The sequence below is a fragment of the Marmota flaviventris genome, chromosome 8 (assembly GCF_047511675.1).
Source record: "Marmota flaviventris isolate mMarFla1 chromosome 8, mMarFla1.hap1, whole genome shotgun sequence".
In the NCBI taxonomy this organism is placed as follows: domain Eukaryota; kingdom Metazoa; phylum Chordata; class Mammalia; order Rodentia; family Sciuridae; genus Marmota; species Marmota flaviventris.
The window spans coordinates 55,033,267-55,051,042 of NC_092505.1; the positions used below are offsets into that span (position 1 = coordinate 55,033,267).

Below are 17,776 nucleotides of genomic sequence, written 5' to 3' on the forward strand. Positions count from 1 at the left end.
GATGGAGATGGAAAAGGTACATAGTATTGGAACTATTATTGTATTTTTACTTCAATCTTTGTTTTAAAATATGTCAATTCGTTATGTTCACAAGAATTACTATTTCTCAGTCACCTGTATTCAAGATATCCCTTGCTAATGCTTATGCCATGATTATTACATTGTTATTTATTACAGTCTGCTCATGATATAAATAGTAATCATTATAGTAAATAAAGTGTTTCCCCAAAGCTCCTAGGTTAATACATGAATATTTAGAGGTAAAATAACTAGATTATAGAGTGGTAACCTAATCAGTCCATCCTAGTTTGAATGGATTAACTGGGTGGTAATAGTAGGTGGGTGGGGTCATGACTGAAAGAGGTGGGCTACTGGGGGCATGCCCCACAAAGGGTTCATTTTTCCTGAGGCCTCTTTTGCAATTGCTCTGTTTTCTGGCCATCATAAGGTGAGCAGCTTCCCTCTGCCAAGACCTTCCACCATGTTGTTCTGTCTTACCTGGGGCTCAGAGCAATGGAGTCAGCCAGCCATAAACTAAATGCTCTGAAACCCTGAGTTCAGAGTGAATTCTTCCTCCTCTAAGTTGTTGTTCTCAAGTATTTTTGTTATGGCAATGAAAAGCTAACTAACCCCGAAATTGGTATTGAGAAGTGGGGTTGTTGCTGTGACTAACTTGACCATGTGGTTCAGAAGCATTTGGAACTGGTTTGATGGTCTGTCTCACTTTGGGCCCACAGAAGAGTCAGTTGGCCATGGACTGAACCTCTGAAAACTGTGAGCTGAAAGCATAACTAACAGTAATATTCACAAATGTAACACTTATCATTAGGTACATATTCCTGGAGGTCTGAATGTGTCCTCCAGTAAAATGCCTGGTATAAGGCCTCATGCAGAGAATTCTTTGATCTTTTTTAAAATCAACTTTTAAATGTCCAGAAAATGTTCCTTTAAGAGTCACATACACATTGGAAATAATGATGGAAATGACTACTACTTAACAACTATCAGCTATGTGTCAGGTACTGTCACAAGGATATAAGTGCCTCAAATTTATCAACGTAACTCTAAGTCCTATGGACTCTGACAGGATTAAGCATAGGCAGGAACAGAATAGATTCAGTGACAGAGGACAACATGGGAAATCTCTGGAATGCTCTCCTTAGATTATAATGTGCTATATCTTGGGGCATTTTACCATGGAGTCTATTAGGTACAGCAGCCAAACTTTCAGAAATTAATGAGTCCTTATCTATTTTTTAAGGCTTGGATACTCAGACGTTACACCTGTGGCTATGGCTCTGCATGCCTCACCCACAACAGGAGCGGGCACCAGGCCAGGCTCACCTGTTTGACCTCTGCCTGGAGGTGCCGCAGTTGGAGACACTGCTCTAGCCGCTTGTGGGTCTGTTCCGCGTTGAGCTCCAATTCATGCTGCTTCTCATGGAGAAACTCTAGCAGCTCTTGCACCTGGGCTGCCAGATCAATGTCTTTTTCACAGATTAACTCAATTCCTGATTTTAAAAAAATGTAAATATTTAAAAACCACATAGTACTGTGAAGACAACATTTCCTTAATATTCGTAAGAAAACTGGATTTGGAAGTGGCCATTATCAGCACCCTCCCAACCTCTACATATCCCTCTGTTCAGCTAGACAGATCACCATAAGTGGCCCTTATATAGGATGCTCAGCCCACGCCAGCTCTTTTGGGTTAACTGATTCTTTGCCTGGAGTTACTTTTTAATAAGTGATCAGCTCTTTACTACCAAATGGAATTAAAGAGTTGGCGCTCTGGAAATCCATCCCTAGTCAACAGCACCCACTAGCCCCCGACAGGAGATTTCCCAACACCCAGAATATTCACAAGCAAGCCTCTGGGTCAAATCAGAAAACATAAAACTAAACTAAATGGACCCTGTTTCAGGAAATTCTGCCAAGGGCACATTCTCTTTTAAGGTCAGATATAATTTCTCATTAGATGGGAAGTACACTATGATGAGAGTAGCTGGGGAGTGATGATTTTATTAGCCAACTTCTTTGCCTCTAAAAAAAAAGCAAGGCTTAGAAATAGATGCTAGCAGGGCTGGGATGTGGCTGAAGTGGTAGCATGCTCGCCTGGCACGCGTGAGGCACTGGGTTTGATCCTCAGCACCACATAAAAATAAAATAAAGATATTGTGTCCATCTAAAAAACTAAAAAAATAATAAAAAATAAATAAATTATATATATATATATATATATATATATATATATATATATATATATATATATATATATATGAAATACACGCTGGCTCTCAAACACATACTATAAATACACCCTAGCAACATCACAGGGATATTGAATGCTTATTCATTTCACACAAGGAAAGTTTGTTCATTATTCTACTAATTCAAAACAATTAGTAAGCCCAGTCACTGACAAGCGTCCAGTGTTAATAAACCACCAGCCTGTATTAGGGACCATGAATTGATATCTGCTAGCCAAAATCTGTGGTTCTATTCCTTCTCTACCTTCCTGTCTGCCCTTTCCCTATACCTCTCCCAACACCCGAGTGCAGATGTATACACACGTGTTCTCCTCACCCTGCCAACACTTCTATTTATACATTATCTCCACCGGTTCGGAAGAAGCCTTTCTCAAATGGATTTCTGCTTTAGGATACAAACTCTCAAAGTAAAGGGACTGCCTTAGTTATCCCAGTACTTTTGTTGCTAGTGAGTTGAACTATAGTCCTTTTTTAATTCTCAGAGACAACATGGAAAATGTACCATCTTCTGAACCAGTCCTGAGGGTTAAAATATGGATCTTGGGCAAGACATCTAACCTCTCAGAAACTTCATTTTCTTCACATGTAAACTACAACTTTGCAAACCGATCTACTTATCTACCTACCTAACTTATAAGTTACCTCTTAAATTTGTTGGGATGATAAAATGAGATAATACATGTAAAGCACATGACATGTACATATTATGTGCATATGTTATATACATGCAATCAATGTAGATCCATGTACCCATAATAAATACAGATTACTGCTCCTAGTCCCATAGCTTTCCTAGTTCCTGGCATTCACCTTAAACTTCCAACTTTCTGCCCTCTTCCATTCGTTCCCTCTGGGTTCCTGTCTCTGACTTGGTGCAAGTTGTGATTTACGTTGTTTCTTTATTTTAATTGTCTACCTATTTTTGATTTAGACTTGTTCAGATCCTCAGCTCTGGGAAAATTCTAACTCAATCATTTTCCTATTGTGACCTCTGACTCTACTTGGCTCTGTAACCTCTTCTGTCCAAATCCTTTCCCTGGTTCCTTATCCTATAAACGATGGCCCAAAGCAGTTGTGGTTCTAATGCTGACACTTTATCTGAGATGCAGAAAAATAGGGACTTGACCCACAATGGGATTCAGACTCAAAAACCCAGCAGGTATGTCCTCAAATTATCTGTGGTGATCAAATTCAAAGGAACCCACCAATCTTAACAAACGACCTAAAAAAAAAATCCCCTTTGGGAGACATCCCTGTCACTCTGACTCACACCATAAGAACTTCATCACTGCTGCCACCAACACACCTGCAGCCTGCAGTCGGGGGAGTACCAGGAAAGTCTGTGCACACTTAGGGAAATTCATTTCTAGAGGCAAAAATAGTGTTTTATATAAGGACAATATGGGAGAGTGGGAAAAAATATTTTCTGGTGTTACATGGTAATAATTTCAGTATCTTTTCATATTTATTTTTTTTTTGTCAGTTTCATAATTCCAAGTCCCGGCTCCCGAAATATCCGTGGGAGACAGAGAAAAGAACAGGCTTGTTCTTTTGGCAGCCAACCCCCTCTGGTTGCTATTTTCAATTACCAGGAGGATGAGGTAGATCATCTCCTTCTCAATAAAAATATAAGAAACAGAGAGATTTCTACCTTTGCAGTGCTCAGCATGGAGAATGACCCTTGGCCCCTATGTTTACTTTCTGGAAATGTAATTTTAGATCCATCTTTTCTTCATGTCCAGTCACAGTGAGGATTTATTCTAGCTTATCTTCATTTTGCAGTGTCTCTAGTGTTTAGCATGCTGGGCTAAGTCAAGGTGTCTTTCTGTGTGAAGCTCACAGCTGACCCCTGCCACACTGATGTGAATAGATACTTGAAGCCTAACAACTCACCAAGGAGGCCAGCACCTGCTTGGGACGTCATCCAGAACAGGTAAGCCTACACCAAGAGTCAGGTCCTGCAATTTCATTTGTTTCACTCTGTATTATTTTACATGAGATGAATGCAAGAAATACAAAAGATGAAAGGATGCCCACTACATCTCTGAATTCATCATTGTGAACACACCATTGTGAGTGGAGTGAATAGGAGGAACACGAGGGCTTGTTCAACCCACTCCTAGAACAGAAAGAAAACCTTCTCTTCCACTGCTCTCCAATACATTGGTGTGAGTTCCATTTAAAACACCAACTGGTAAATATCCACCAGTTGACAGCAAGTAGAGTTTGCTTATGTTGACTTCACTGCTCTCAGTCTAATCATAGACCTACCCATCTTCCTTAAGGGGCTCTCAGAAATTCAGGAAGAGATGTGTGTTCTTTATATCAAGTCATGAATTATAATAAAATAGTTGTCAGTCTTTTTAAAAAGAGTTGTATTGCGATGTCTTTCTGATGTGCTCCCATAGTGTTCTGTGCCCATCCCTTCATCAAAATACTTCCACCAGAGTTGGTTCCTTATCAACTTATTTATATTGTACAGGAACAGGGCTCCCTGACCAGGCCTGTGTTGGCTACATTCATCTCTATTTCTTCTGGCTCCAGCATGGTGCTGGACTCGTGTCACCCAATACATCCTTGGTCAGTGAACAAACAGGCCTCTTTAGGAAGAGCTGAGGTCATATATTGTGGTGGACAGTACCTAAGAGCTTTAGGAAAGGTCATGCTTAGGTTTGAATCTACATTTTGCAACCAATTAATGGTGAGATTCTGGGCTCCTTACCTTTTCTGAGCCTCAGTTTTCTTATCCATCTAAAGGGAATCACAACAACTTACTAGGAATGTCGTGAGGACTGAGAGAGATATTATATAGAGTTTTCTAGTTGGCTCAAAATATCCATTTTCCACTTTTCCCTTTAATGTAAATACCTTTTGTTGATTACTTATGGCACTGTTGAATGTCTTATGTAAAATGTAAGCATAAAATCTGCTGACAGGTATTTATGCATTTGCTTAATACACATCATTATAGAGTATGGTTTGAGAGCTATTACTAGGGCTCTCAATCCCTGCTCACATTAGATTCATTTGAAGAACTTATAAAAATCACCAAGTCCTGGCCACATCCCAGACCCATAGCAGCAAAATCTCTGTGAGACTCAGTTATCAGTGATTGTTAAGACCCCCAGGCTGATTCCAACATGCAGCTACAATTGTGAAGATGGCACAGTGGCCACCATGCAGAGACCAGAGATGCTCCTGGGTTACACTCAGCTATGGAACCCTCTGCACTAATGTTTATTTAGGGCACAAAGCCACAGCAAATAACAATAAACATGGCTCTATTTTCCTTGTCTGCAAGGTTGAGGGACCACTTCAGTTTCCTCAAGGAGAGAGGTAGCTGTGGTGGAGGGTCAGATTCGGGGATTCCTGGCTGCGCTGCTCATACCTATAACATGTTTCAACTGTTCATGTTCTTAAATACTTGTATCGGCCTCAGGCAGAGAATATCTTTTGTTTTTTCTTTTATCCTCTCCTTCCACTTCTCTTACTGTATCACTCCCTCTATAAAACACTCAGGTCAGAACTTAAAAAGTCCTTTAATCAGGTTTTTAGATCAGTTTTCTCAATTCTGGCCTGGGCCAGAATCGCCTGGGAAGTTTTTTAAAAAATAAAAACCTGGGCCCACTCCAGGCCAATTAAGTAAGACTCCCTGAGGGATGAGGCCCAGTCATTGGTATTTTTAAGAAGTTCCCAGGTGACTCTAAATGTGCAGCCAGGCTTGTTTTACATCAAGGCTCTCTGCTCTTCCTCTTAGCTCTAGCAGGTCCACATTCCTGTTAACCCCAGAGTACCTTCCATTTTGAAAAACCACACGCCCTTCCTTTTCTTTTCTTTTACAACACAAATAAAATTATTTGTGGTCCATTATTTTAACCTACATCTGTTCTGCCCACACTGTGTTCATTCTTGATTAATTCAGCAAACGTCATTATTGATAACTTGCTGTGTGTAAGACAACCCTTCTGTTAGAGGCTTTTGGAGAATCTGCTCGAACACAAACCCCCCAAGAGAATGAAGTGTGTGCTAGAATACAAGAATAAAACAGGAGAGTTGTCAAGCTTTTCTGAACCCTTTCCATGCTAGTGGATGATCCCACTGTGCTTCCTGCAATCTCCCTGTGTGGTAGATACCCTTGACCACTACTTCCTTAGAAGAAGGGAAGGCATTATGGGGATTGGGTAACATGATCAAGGACACCCAGGTAGCAAGAGGAGTGGATATCAACCCAGGATTTCCTCTTGTGTCTGTGCCCTCAAAATCCTCCCAAATGTAATTATTTTTGGGGATATGTTTACACTATTTTCAAATTCTGTGCCTGACTACTCAGGCACAGTAAATTCTAGGCATTATTGCAAGAGACTCCAAAGATTTTTCACTTAAAAGTTGTGCATAAAAAGAGAACTTTTTTGATTTGATTAAACAACAAAAATATATCCGTAAGATACACAGCTCTTGATCTTTCTTTTTTTCTTCCTTTTTTTTTTTTTTTAGTACTGGAGATTGAACCATAGGGTACTTTACCACTGAGTTTTACCCCCAATCTGTTTTATTTATTGTTTTAAATTTTGAGACAGGGTCTCACTAAGTTACTGAGGCTAGCCTTGAACTTGAGATCTTCCTGCTTCATAGTCTCTGGAGTCATGCCCAGCAGCATTTGTTGTTTCTGAGGTCAAGTGTGATGGTTATATAGCCAGATTTCATTGGAGAGAAGATCTATAGAGTAACCAGTGAAAGTAGTTGGATTGAATCATGGGAAGTGAGAACTGGAAGAGACTTTAGGAATCAAGGCCCATGCAACACTAGACACAAGAAGAAACTAAGGTCTAAAGAGAAAGAGAATGGTCTTCCAAAATCAGACTGCTTGTTAGTGATGGAATGGGACCTTGAATTCAGACAGCATGTTTTCTTCCTAGTCAAACTTACCGCCTCCCAACTTGAGATGCAAATAGATAATGCTATAGTGAGGAAAGAACATGACAAATGAAGAAATTATTCCTCAGACTAATGTTGACTTATGCCAAGGCTTTTGCTACTGAAAACATTCAAAGCATATACCATTAATTTAGGGCAGGGGGCTAAAAACCAGTAAATCTTAATTTTGCTAGATGTAATGTTTTTAGAATGACAGTTATTTTACCTTTAGTCCAAATAAATGCACTAGACAAACCACAATCCTGTGTCTCTGAAGTCTTGCATTCCTCAGCCATGAGAGAGGAGCAAGGCCCACCCTGGGTGCACCCCTCACCCACCTCCACCCCCAGCTCTGGCACACTCTGTCTTCCCTTGCTGCAAGCTCTGAGATGAGATACATGACTTTTCTGCAAGACCAGGTCACGGACAGGGAATAAGCTTCCCTGAAATGCTTGGATTCATTCCATTTGAAGCCTCATGGGTTCTGCCAGACTGAACAGCTAGCTGAGGTAGGTGTAGAGGAACAGCCATTCTCAGTGGAGAGGGCTGAAGAGGCCGACCAAATATCTTTTTAACAAAACTTGTTTCTAGAACAGGATACTGTGGGGGTGGGCAGCCCATCTGCCTGGGGGTATTTTCACCCACTCAGTCCTCATGGCTAAGGTGGACGCCAAGCACAGCCAACCCCCAGTCACAAGCAGTCCTCAGAGACTTCCAGATCCATGCTTTCTGTTTCCATGGATACTTGGATGCTGGGACAGAAGTTGGCTTGCCCAAGGTCATGACTGCACCTGGCAGAAGCGTCCACTTTGGAGTGGTGAAAGTGAGCATCCTTGCACAGTTGCTCTGGCCAGCCTCTCTCCTAAGTACTGTGTCTTCATCTCTCATGGTCCCCATTATTAAGTATAGTAGCACTGCAAGGCCTGCTGTGGGCTAAACCCTGAATCCAGGTACGATTCTCAATCACAAAGAAGGGGTCACCATCCACCCCCTACCACACTTCCCTAAAAAGGCTGTGAAAAGCCATGGTTCATGTGCCGGAATACTGCTTCTCAAATTTTAATGTACATATGACCTACCTGGAGTGTTATGTTTTGGATCTGGAATTTCCCCCAAAGTCTCATGAGGTGGGGTTTTTAGGCAATGATTGGGTCAAAGGGCTCTGACATCATCAGCTGGATTAATCCATTTGATGGATTAATTTGCTGGGAGCTAAATGGACTACTGGGAGGTGGGATCTAGTTGGAAGGAGTAGGTTACTCGGGGCATTCTGCGAAATGGTTTATCTTCTCCCTGGCTCCCAGCACCCCCAGCTTCCTGGCTGCCATGAGCTGAGCAGTTTTCCTGTCAAGCACTTCGGCCATGATGTCCTGCCCGTGGCAATGGAACTGGCCATGGACAGACTCCTCTGAAACCATGAATCAAAATAAATCTTTCCTTTTCTAAGTTGTTCTTGTCAGGTATCTGGATATAGCAATGAAAAGTTAAATAAAGTGAAGAAGACCTGGGTTCCAGCACTCTAACAGAATAAGTAGCATCTTTTCTTCTGGACCAGCTATTCTTGGGGAATCACTATGACTTTCCCCAGTTCTAAAAGGCCATCCTGGAGAGTGGCAGGAGTACATTAAGGGATCATGCACTTGGTGGATACATTTTGAATAAATCTTGAGCAAGAAAAGGAGTAAAATCTGTGTAACTTAGCCATGTTTTCTGAGAAGCAATAAAATTATATGATCTTGCAATAAATTTTTATCAGTACTGCTTATACTCACTTACAGAACAGTGATAAAAAATTGAGGGCTTGTGAAACATGAGAGAACAGAAGACTGCCTGGGAGTGGAGGAAAGGAAGAGAGTGTATGCCGAGGATGGGATGAGGAGCTATATACTTAAGAACAATTCCATGGATGTCTGGCTGCTTTTGGTTTACTTTTCTAACCACCATTAAAAAACAAACAAACAAAAAAACCCAAGCTAATTCCCACCATTAGTTGGCCCATTCTCTTTGCACTACCAGGAGACCCGGGCTCTATTCCCATCTTTCCCAGAGCCTAACTGAGCAATCTTGGACAAGCTATTTTAGCTCTCATGGCTTTGCTTTCATTTTCTTTAAAATGGGGGTAAAAATTCTATTCTTGGTAGAAATAAATGAATGAGAGTGTGGGAGTGGTCCTTGGAGGCAAGTGGTATCCTTGTTTCTATCATCTCTCCTGCCAGAAGAATGGGGGGCTGCCTACCTGAAGCCTGGACTTCCATGATGTATTGGTGCAGATCTTGGCCCTGCTGAATGACTTCAAAGGTCATATTGTTCATGGCTAGCTTTCTTTCTGTGTGGCGCTGTAGCCGCTGCTCTGCTAGGGTCAGATCCTCCGTGTTGAAGTCATTCATCTGCCGGAGCAAGTCCTCATTCCAGGCATCCAGCTCTGCTGTAACCTGTGAGGAACCACCAAGATCAGTACAGGCTTGCCAGATCCTTGAGAGGCTACTAAGCTAAAGCTCACCAATCCCAAGCCTTACTAACTAACGCAATCCTCAGATAGTCTTTGCTTCCCATCTCTTTGATCATGATCTCTTTGATCTAAGCAAGACTGTCATGCATCCGTGTGCACATGCCTTCCAGTGTTCTCTGTGTGTTTCAATGTCTATCGCAACAGCAAAGGAATAGCAGGAAAACACTTATGTTCTAATATATGGTTTATAAAGCTTTTGCATATTCATCTCATTTGATTGCCACAATGAAACAATGAGACAAGGCAGCATGGAGATTTCCAAGTCTATCTTACAGAAGAAGCAGCTGACCCTCGCTCAGACAGACATAGTGATTGTCACAGGTTTCCCTTGCTAGCACGGGGCAAAGCTTATGAAGTAGCTTAGTTCTTCTCCTGACTGCAAAGAGGTTTTGTCCACCATCACCAACAACTGTTGCTATAAAAATATTTCATAATTGAAGAGGTCCTCAGAAACTAAGTAGTGCGTATTTTTCAGTAATATAAACTGAGGTCTAGAGAAATCTGACAAATGTGTCAAGGCTACAACATTATTTTAAAAACTCTACATGTCCAACTCCAGGTCTGGATCTGGTTCCTGTGTTCCATTGTGCAGGATTCTCTCCCTCAATCATAAAGAATGATATCCAGAAAAAAACAACCAAAATAAATAAATAAAATTGTCCAAATCACAGTTCGCAGTCCATTCCTTGCCCATTAACCGTAGGAAATCAGAATAAAACTAAGACAACAACCATGAAAGGAACAGCCTGCCTCTTCTTTCAAATTTCTATGAAACGGACTCAATAAAGGGTCCTTTTGATGCAGGAAGATCCCAGAGGGGTCCTAAGGTCAGGAATTCATGAAGAGGAAAGTGTCAAAGGTCCTGGTGAGGGAAACAGAGAAAGGTCGAAGTATTTAAGTCAGCAAAGTGAGGCTCAGAGGTCTGGTATCTTAGGAATATGATCTAAACTGAATGTGAAATCTGCCCAGCATTCTATATCTGGTGTTTCTATATTCTTTCCTCCCTTCTCCTTAACCTCCTCCACTCTCATCAACTGACTACATTAAACTGAAGGGCCAACTCTGTTATGCAGCCTGAAGAGTGAGAATTCCAAGGGGCTGAATTTCAACAGAAAGGGCTGACTCCTAAGGTTGCTTCCCCGGGGTCTATATACTCTTCACCCTCTCTGTGTCTGACTCTACTTCCCTATTTCTCCAAGTGCCAATAGCCAGAGCCTTCATTGAGTTTAAATTGTATGCTTTCAATGTTTTCTGGAGTTTAAACTATTTTCTTTCTTGAACATTTTTTTTCTTAAGGAGTGTTCTTTTATTGGGGTGTCTACTCCAATTTCTTTCTGGGATACAAGGGGCTTTTTTTTGTGGTACTAGGGATTGAACCCAGGGCCTCACACATGCTAGGCAAATGCTCTACCAGTGAACTATATATACCCTAGCCTTTTTTATTTTTCTAAGTTGCTGAGGCTGACTTCAAACTTAAGATCCTATTGTCTCAGCCTTATGAATAATTGGGATTATATGAGTGTGACAATGCATCTTTTTTTTTTTTTAAGAAAAAAATCAGTTTCAAAACTGCAGCTTACCTTACTGCTAATGAGTAACCCTAACTTTCCAACCTTATCTCATGCTCTCTGTTAAGATCCATTCAAACCGGTTTACTGCTGATCCTGAGCATTAGATCAGCATCCACCAGCCTCCATTCCTGTTCAATAACCCTGTCTTTCCTTCCAGTCTCTTGAAGTCTTGACCACCCTTCAAAACAGACCCTCTGGCCTGAAGGTTTCACCACATCCTTAGACTCAGATGTTTTTCCTTTGGTTTATCTCATAACGTGGGACATGGGTTAGTTTGCTCATACAGAGATAAGATTGTTAAAAGCAAAACCTACCCAATGGAATGAATTTGGAGATCTCCACTTGGAGAGCATGTGCTCAGGCAAGAAGTGAGGACCTGTATCAAATGAATGAAAGAGGGAATACAAGGTTCCCAGAGGGCACTCAGTTTTCAGTTAACCTATTTTGCTTTCTCCTTCTGCTCTATTAGCTCCATTCTGGCCTTCTCAGTTACTCCCTTGGCTCTAGTGGCCTCTGTCTTATTCACTCTCCTGAATTAATTGGAAAGTTAGGATCTGATGACCTCTTGAAGATATAGTTTGAACAATATTTTTAATCTAACAGTTGTCTACTCTAGAGACACAGTAATAAGGGAAATCAGATGAGGAGCTAAAAAAAATTAGGGTAACAGGCAGTGGGAAATGACAAGTCTCACTTTAAAAAGATTAGACACACCAAATTTAGTATCTGCTGCCAAAAATTGATACATGGGAGTTGGTTTAGCAGTCACCTTGGGCTCTGTTCACAGGGAGTCCTCTCCACTGGCTCCTCCTATTATCTGAGTCCTCCCCCATATTTATGTGTACAGAAAACCTTAGCCTCTCTTCCTCAAGTGTTTTAATCTGTACCTGCCTGAACCAGAACTCACCTTCCCCCTTTCTTCCACTTCCTGTGGTCTGTTCTCATCAACTTAGTTCTTTACTATCACCTGCAAAGTTGGAAAACTCATCATGTAGTTATTTTTTTTAATAATTTTTAGATGCTGATGATGATCATGATGAAGATGACAAAATTATTGAAGAAATCATTTTTCTCTAAATTGTGCATTTATTATGGGATGAATAGTGGGTTAAGCCATTCAACTGACTTTATTTTAATCCCCAGAGCAGCTCTAGAAGGAGATGGAAATACACAGCAGCCAGGTAGCTTTCCTCATGGTCTCAGAGCTGCTGGTGGCAGAGCTGAGCATCAACTACTAGTCCAATGCTCCTAACCATGGTGTGACATTAATAAGGGTTCTGTAAGAATTGATTTTCAGGGGATAGCCTTCTTTTTTATGCTCACATCAGAGAAGTACCAGTTTTACTCTTCATGTTTTCTTTTCTTTAAAAAGACCCATGATAACTCAATTTTCTTCACTTCATATGCACCTTTTAAACATATGTTCTTTGAACAGATCAATAAATCAACTATATGCCTGAGCTCTTATATAAATTCCAGGCATAATTTATACTTGCAAGGAAACACACTGTCTTCCATCAATGGGGTATTTTTGTTTAAGGGTTTGGTAAATTTTTAAATCAATTCTATCAAACTGCTTAGTATAAGGTAAGCAAATCTCAAATTCTCTGGTTCCCCAAGGGCCTTTGTCATGAATGCGAGACACATCTGCAATTGGAATTGGGTTGTGAACAGAGGGATTAAAGCTGAAGTAGAGAAGTATGTACTACTCCCTGCATGAGCAGATTCTCTGCATGGTAAGAGAAACCACCTGCTCTATATGAATACCCAGGACTCTCCTGATACGACTCAGCAATGAATTAGGAGATGAACAATGGGACACATAAGATGTTTAGTTGCTTAAAATCCAGAAGCAGGTACATATGCTCATAAATACACACACACACACACACACACATATATATATATATATATATATATATATATATATATATATATATATATATATTTACTTATATATAAAATACATTTGCTATTATCAAACTCATGTGTACGTAAATGTATATGAAATGAAAATGTATTGTGAATAACAATAGTAACAACACTGACCACAGTACTGAGTGCTGCTTAAATGCCAGGAGCTTTGCCAGAAACATTACATGTGTTAATTCATTAAATCCTTACAACAACCCTATGGACTAGAAAATATTGTCATCCTAATTTTTCAGACAAGGAAACAAAGAATTTAAGTAGCTTGCCTGTAGTTATAAAATGAGTAACGTTAGTGAAACAGTTTTAAGAGCAACATTACATGTTTTGCATTTATTAAGGTCCAATTCCATTTCCAATAACATTGAAGAGGAAAGATCTGTGGCATTTCATTGTGAGGGGATTCTACTGAAATGCCTGGGTTGCTGATTACAAAATGAGTATTTTTCTGTTTTATGCCATTATTTTCATTAAGATAAGGAAAATGTAAGCTAAATATTCTCTACTGGCTTACAAGTTCTGGCTGATAGGGCAAGACATATTGTAGCTGAAGAGACTGTCTCACTGATTGCAAAGAGCTTCTTTACCCATAATGGGTCTGTATGTTGATACAAATCACCAGTGTGAAACTGAAATTAACTAAACTGCCATAGTCGTTTACTCTACATGACCAGTGTAATGTTAGATTATTTTGTGTTAAGCCATTTATCAAATGATGAGGTACTAGAGTTTTAAAAACAGATTATTTTAAAGGTATCATAGCATTTCTCTCTGTTCCAGAAACATATCTAATCTATCTGAAGAGTTAAAAGTTTCATCGAAATAGCTTAATACCTTTGGAGGTATTGCAATACTTTTCTGGAAAAGAAAAGGGACTTGGCAGAAAAGAAATCCTTTCTATCTTGGCAAAATAATATAAGAACACATTATAAAATGTTGTAATTGATGGGTTCCAATGTTCCTGTACCAGTTGGATCACTTGGACAACTGGACAATTTTAATGGCCATGTGCATGTTCTTTTCTTCCTCATCATTATATTGAAACTGAGGTCTTTGACAGAGTCATAATTTGTTGATTAAAAGGGTTGAAGGGACAGGGCTGGGATTGTGGCTCAGAGGTAGAACGCTTGCCAGAATGTGTGAGGCACTGGGTTCAATCCTCAGCACTGCATACAAATAAAATAAAGACAATGTGTCTACCTATAACTACAAGGGTTGAAGGGGGTGCTGGAGTTGGGGCTCAGTGGTAGAGCGCTTGCCTATCACATGTGAGGCACTGGGTTCAATCCTCAGCACCACATAAAATAAATAAATAAAATAAAGTTATATATGTGTGTGTATGTGTGTGTGTGTATATATATAGTTATATATATGTATATTTATGTTTATATATGTGCATATATATGAATTGAAGGTGATCCTGAGAAAGATTTTATTTATCTCTTTGCCTTTTATCAATTTGAGACTTGTGGAACTCTGTTTGGCTTTCAAAAGATCTCCAATCTGTTGAAGAGTTCCTCCATCACAGAGTGATCACTCATTCTAGTACCTCACCTTACTTGAGTGTCAGAACGTTCTTTTCTCCCTAAGCTGTAGCTTACACCCGCTCCCGTCCACTGCATCCTTCCCAGGAAGGAAAAGCATACCTCAACAGACCTTGATAATACTTCAGGTCCACTGTTCCAGACCCTGCCCCAAAGTCACCATCAGGGATCTCTGATAATTTACTGAAAATTGATGATGTCAGAATACTTAGGTTGTATGAACAACCTTGAGTTTTGTTTAAAAAAAAAAGGAGAGTGAAGGAAACCTCCCCAAAATTCTGAAATCAGTTTCACAAAATATTTAGAAGAAACTATTAAATAAATACTTTGTGAGGGATGTGGTTTAACTCATTGTATTTAGGCTGCATCTCCTTCCCAAAGGATCTGAGGTACGTTTAGAAAAGGCTACAGTGATCACTAAAAAGAACTGGTAAAGATCTCAAAAAGATGTTTCTTTCTTGATATGTAATTATGTTGGTGGGCTTGGGAAAGGCTCTGTAGAGTCTCATATTGTGTCTATGGAAGAAAAGAATTGAGGACACTGGATGAGCTGATGGGACCCACAGCTGACAGTGGCTGTGCAGGATAATGGCTATGTCACTGGGAGAGAATCTCCAGTGAAGCATCACCGGGTACTGCTGACTTAGCCAACATTTCAAACAGCCTTAGCCTTGATTGATTATTATTTATTGATAATAAATTAAATTTTAATCTATTTTCATAGGCTAAAGAACTGTAGAGGGGAAAAAAAAAGTAAAATTTGAGGGGGGAAAATAAAAAACTATTATAAAAAAAAAAAAGCAGCCAGTGTATTGGAAGCACTTACCTTGATAAAACAACCAGCATAAGGTCACACAAGATAGGACATGAAGGCACTGAAAAGGCACCTCTCACCTGGGTGCATCGGGAGAGGCTCATTCCTGAGTGGCACATACAAGGGTACACAGCTGCACATGGCTAATGAGAATTCCCTCAGCAGGGGGCAATGAGAGAATCTAAAGACTGGCCACTATCCAGAAAGAGGTGAATGAACTGGCGATATGTACCACAGAGAGGGCCGATAGTCAATGAACTCTAAGAGCTGGAGTGGACTACAGAAGTAACTCATACATCTTATGATTTTTCAGATAAAGATAAAGAGACCTATGATAAACATTTAAAAATATTTCTGAGACTTCCTAATAAAATAGAGAACAGATTTATTCTGTTTTTTGTTGTTTGTTTTTCCCCAGAGAAAGAGCAAGGTCCAAAGCGTAAAAATGGTGAAGATTTGGCTCAGCACATAATGAAATTCTGTTTCTTCCCTCCTCTTCCCAGTCCCTGCTTCTGAGCTCTGGAGATATTCTGGTAGAGGAAGGCGACAACTTCTGCCTGTTCTCCAGGTGTGATTGAGAAACCTTCACGGGCAACCTTACCAGGCCAAGCATCTCCTGTTCAGTGTTCCTAACAAATTGGGAGCCTTCCTCTAGTAGAATCATCACACTGACTGATGGTTTTGTTTCTATGCTTCTCAACAACTAGTCCTCTAATGGTGCAACATATACTTAATGTGCAGCTTAGTTACTGTTACAGAGCAGGTGCTCACTAAATGTTTAGTGAGTTGAATTTTTATACAGATGAAAGACTGACTGAATGAGCCCGTTCTAATATAAAATGCTAAGGGCCCCTGCACACAATCAACTAAAGAGTAGAGCTCACCAGTTATAATCAGCTTTCTCTTCTTTAAGCAGAAGTCTCCTTTTTGAATGGCATTTCTCTCCAGGTTCTGCCTGGCCCCAACTCATTCTAATGTGAACCTCATAATTTAGAGTTGGTTGTTCTAATTCTTACTCAGGTTAATTACACAGATAAACTTTTAGGAGCATTGAGCAAACTTTGTAATTACAGAGTGAGAAATTTTTTAAAAAGACCATATACATGACCCATATTTTCTTAGAGTTCCTTATTTAGAGTATCTTTCTTGGTATCATTCTGAGGACTTTCCAACACAGGTTTGTCCCTCTCAGGGGCACAAGATTATCCATTGATAACAGGGAGAAGAATTCTTTCTATATACACATACACCTATTTCTGTGCATACATATTATTTACATACATGTTTTATCAGACCAATGAAAAATACATGAAGTCTCCTTAGACTTTCATTAGAAGATTGGAACCACAGGGCAGATGGTTTGTGCTGTGCATAGGAGGTGAGGGTGACTTAGGGAGGGCAGAAGTCTTGATCCAGAGGGCCTGATTGTGGTTCATATATTCACTGATGTCAGCATATTCCAAATTTTTGCTCTCTTCATATTTCCCATTAAATGGATTTATTTATTATCCAGTTTAAACTAAACTAACCTTTACAAAAAGACACATGACTTGACAAATTTCCTGCAAAGAAACTGTAGCTTGAAGATAATACTAATCAAGAAAGCAAAAGAGAACTTTGAACTCTCTGTCAGTCACATTACGGAGTAAGGAAATAATGACAATCTAATTATATCTGTCATGAAGCCAGGTAAAGACATAATTGGAAATTATCAGAAGACTATTTGAAAATCTGCAATCACAACTCCTAATGAAAAAGCTAAACTTCACCCAAAGGGCATATTGAATTTTTAGATTATTAGCCAGTGATAGAATAGTTACATAATTTATAAACTAATAAATATGCATAGGTAGGAGGTTGCAAGTTCAAAAATATTTTACTGATATGCACACACTCAAAAAAAAGTTTGGAGACCACTAGTTATTCTTGATTCTAACATCTTTTATTTCTTTCTTATCATTCTAATTGTAGAAAATTTGGAAATGCAAAAAAGCAACAAAGATAAAAAAAATCACTAGAAAATAAACAATATTAGCATTAGATGTACTGTCTCTTCTATCATAACTAGTTCATATAAAACATCTTCATTGAGGGAGGCAGAACCTATAGAAAAAATCTTTATGGGACATCATGTTTTACTCTGGATTACTTTGTCTAGTATCCATGAAGTTCAAGAAGGTATGTCAGGAATGTAGCCACACTCTTGGTTTTGAACATCTGCTTAA

The 17,776-nt window shown here is 39.7% G+C and overlaps 1 protein-coding gene across 3 annotated transcripts in view; it reads right to left on the reverse strand.

Annotated features, from left to right (window-relative positions):
* The window catches only part of LOC114093319 (kalirin), a 450,305-nt gene that overhangs the window by 92,498 nt on the left and 340,031 nt on the right, over nt 1-17,776 (reverse strand). For all 3 annotated transcript variants that reach the window (XM_071615264.1, XM_071615263.1, XM_071615265.1), the window contains exons 14-15: nt 9,421-9,616; nt 1,345-1,511 (exon numbers count right to left, since the gene is read on the reverse strand). In XM_071615264.1, the coding sequence (XP_071471365.1) occupies nt 1,345-1,511; nt 9,421-9,616 (363 nt within the window). The remainder of the gene's footprint in view (nt 1-1,344; nt 1,512-9,420; nt 9,617-17,776) is intronic.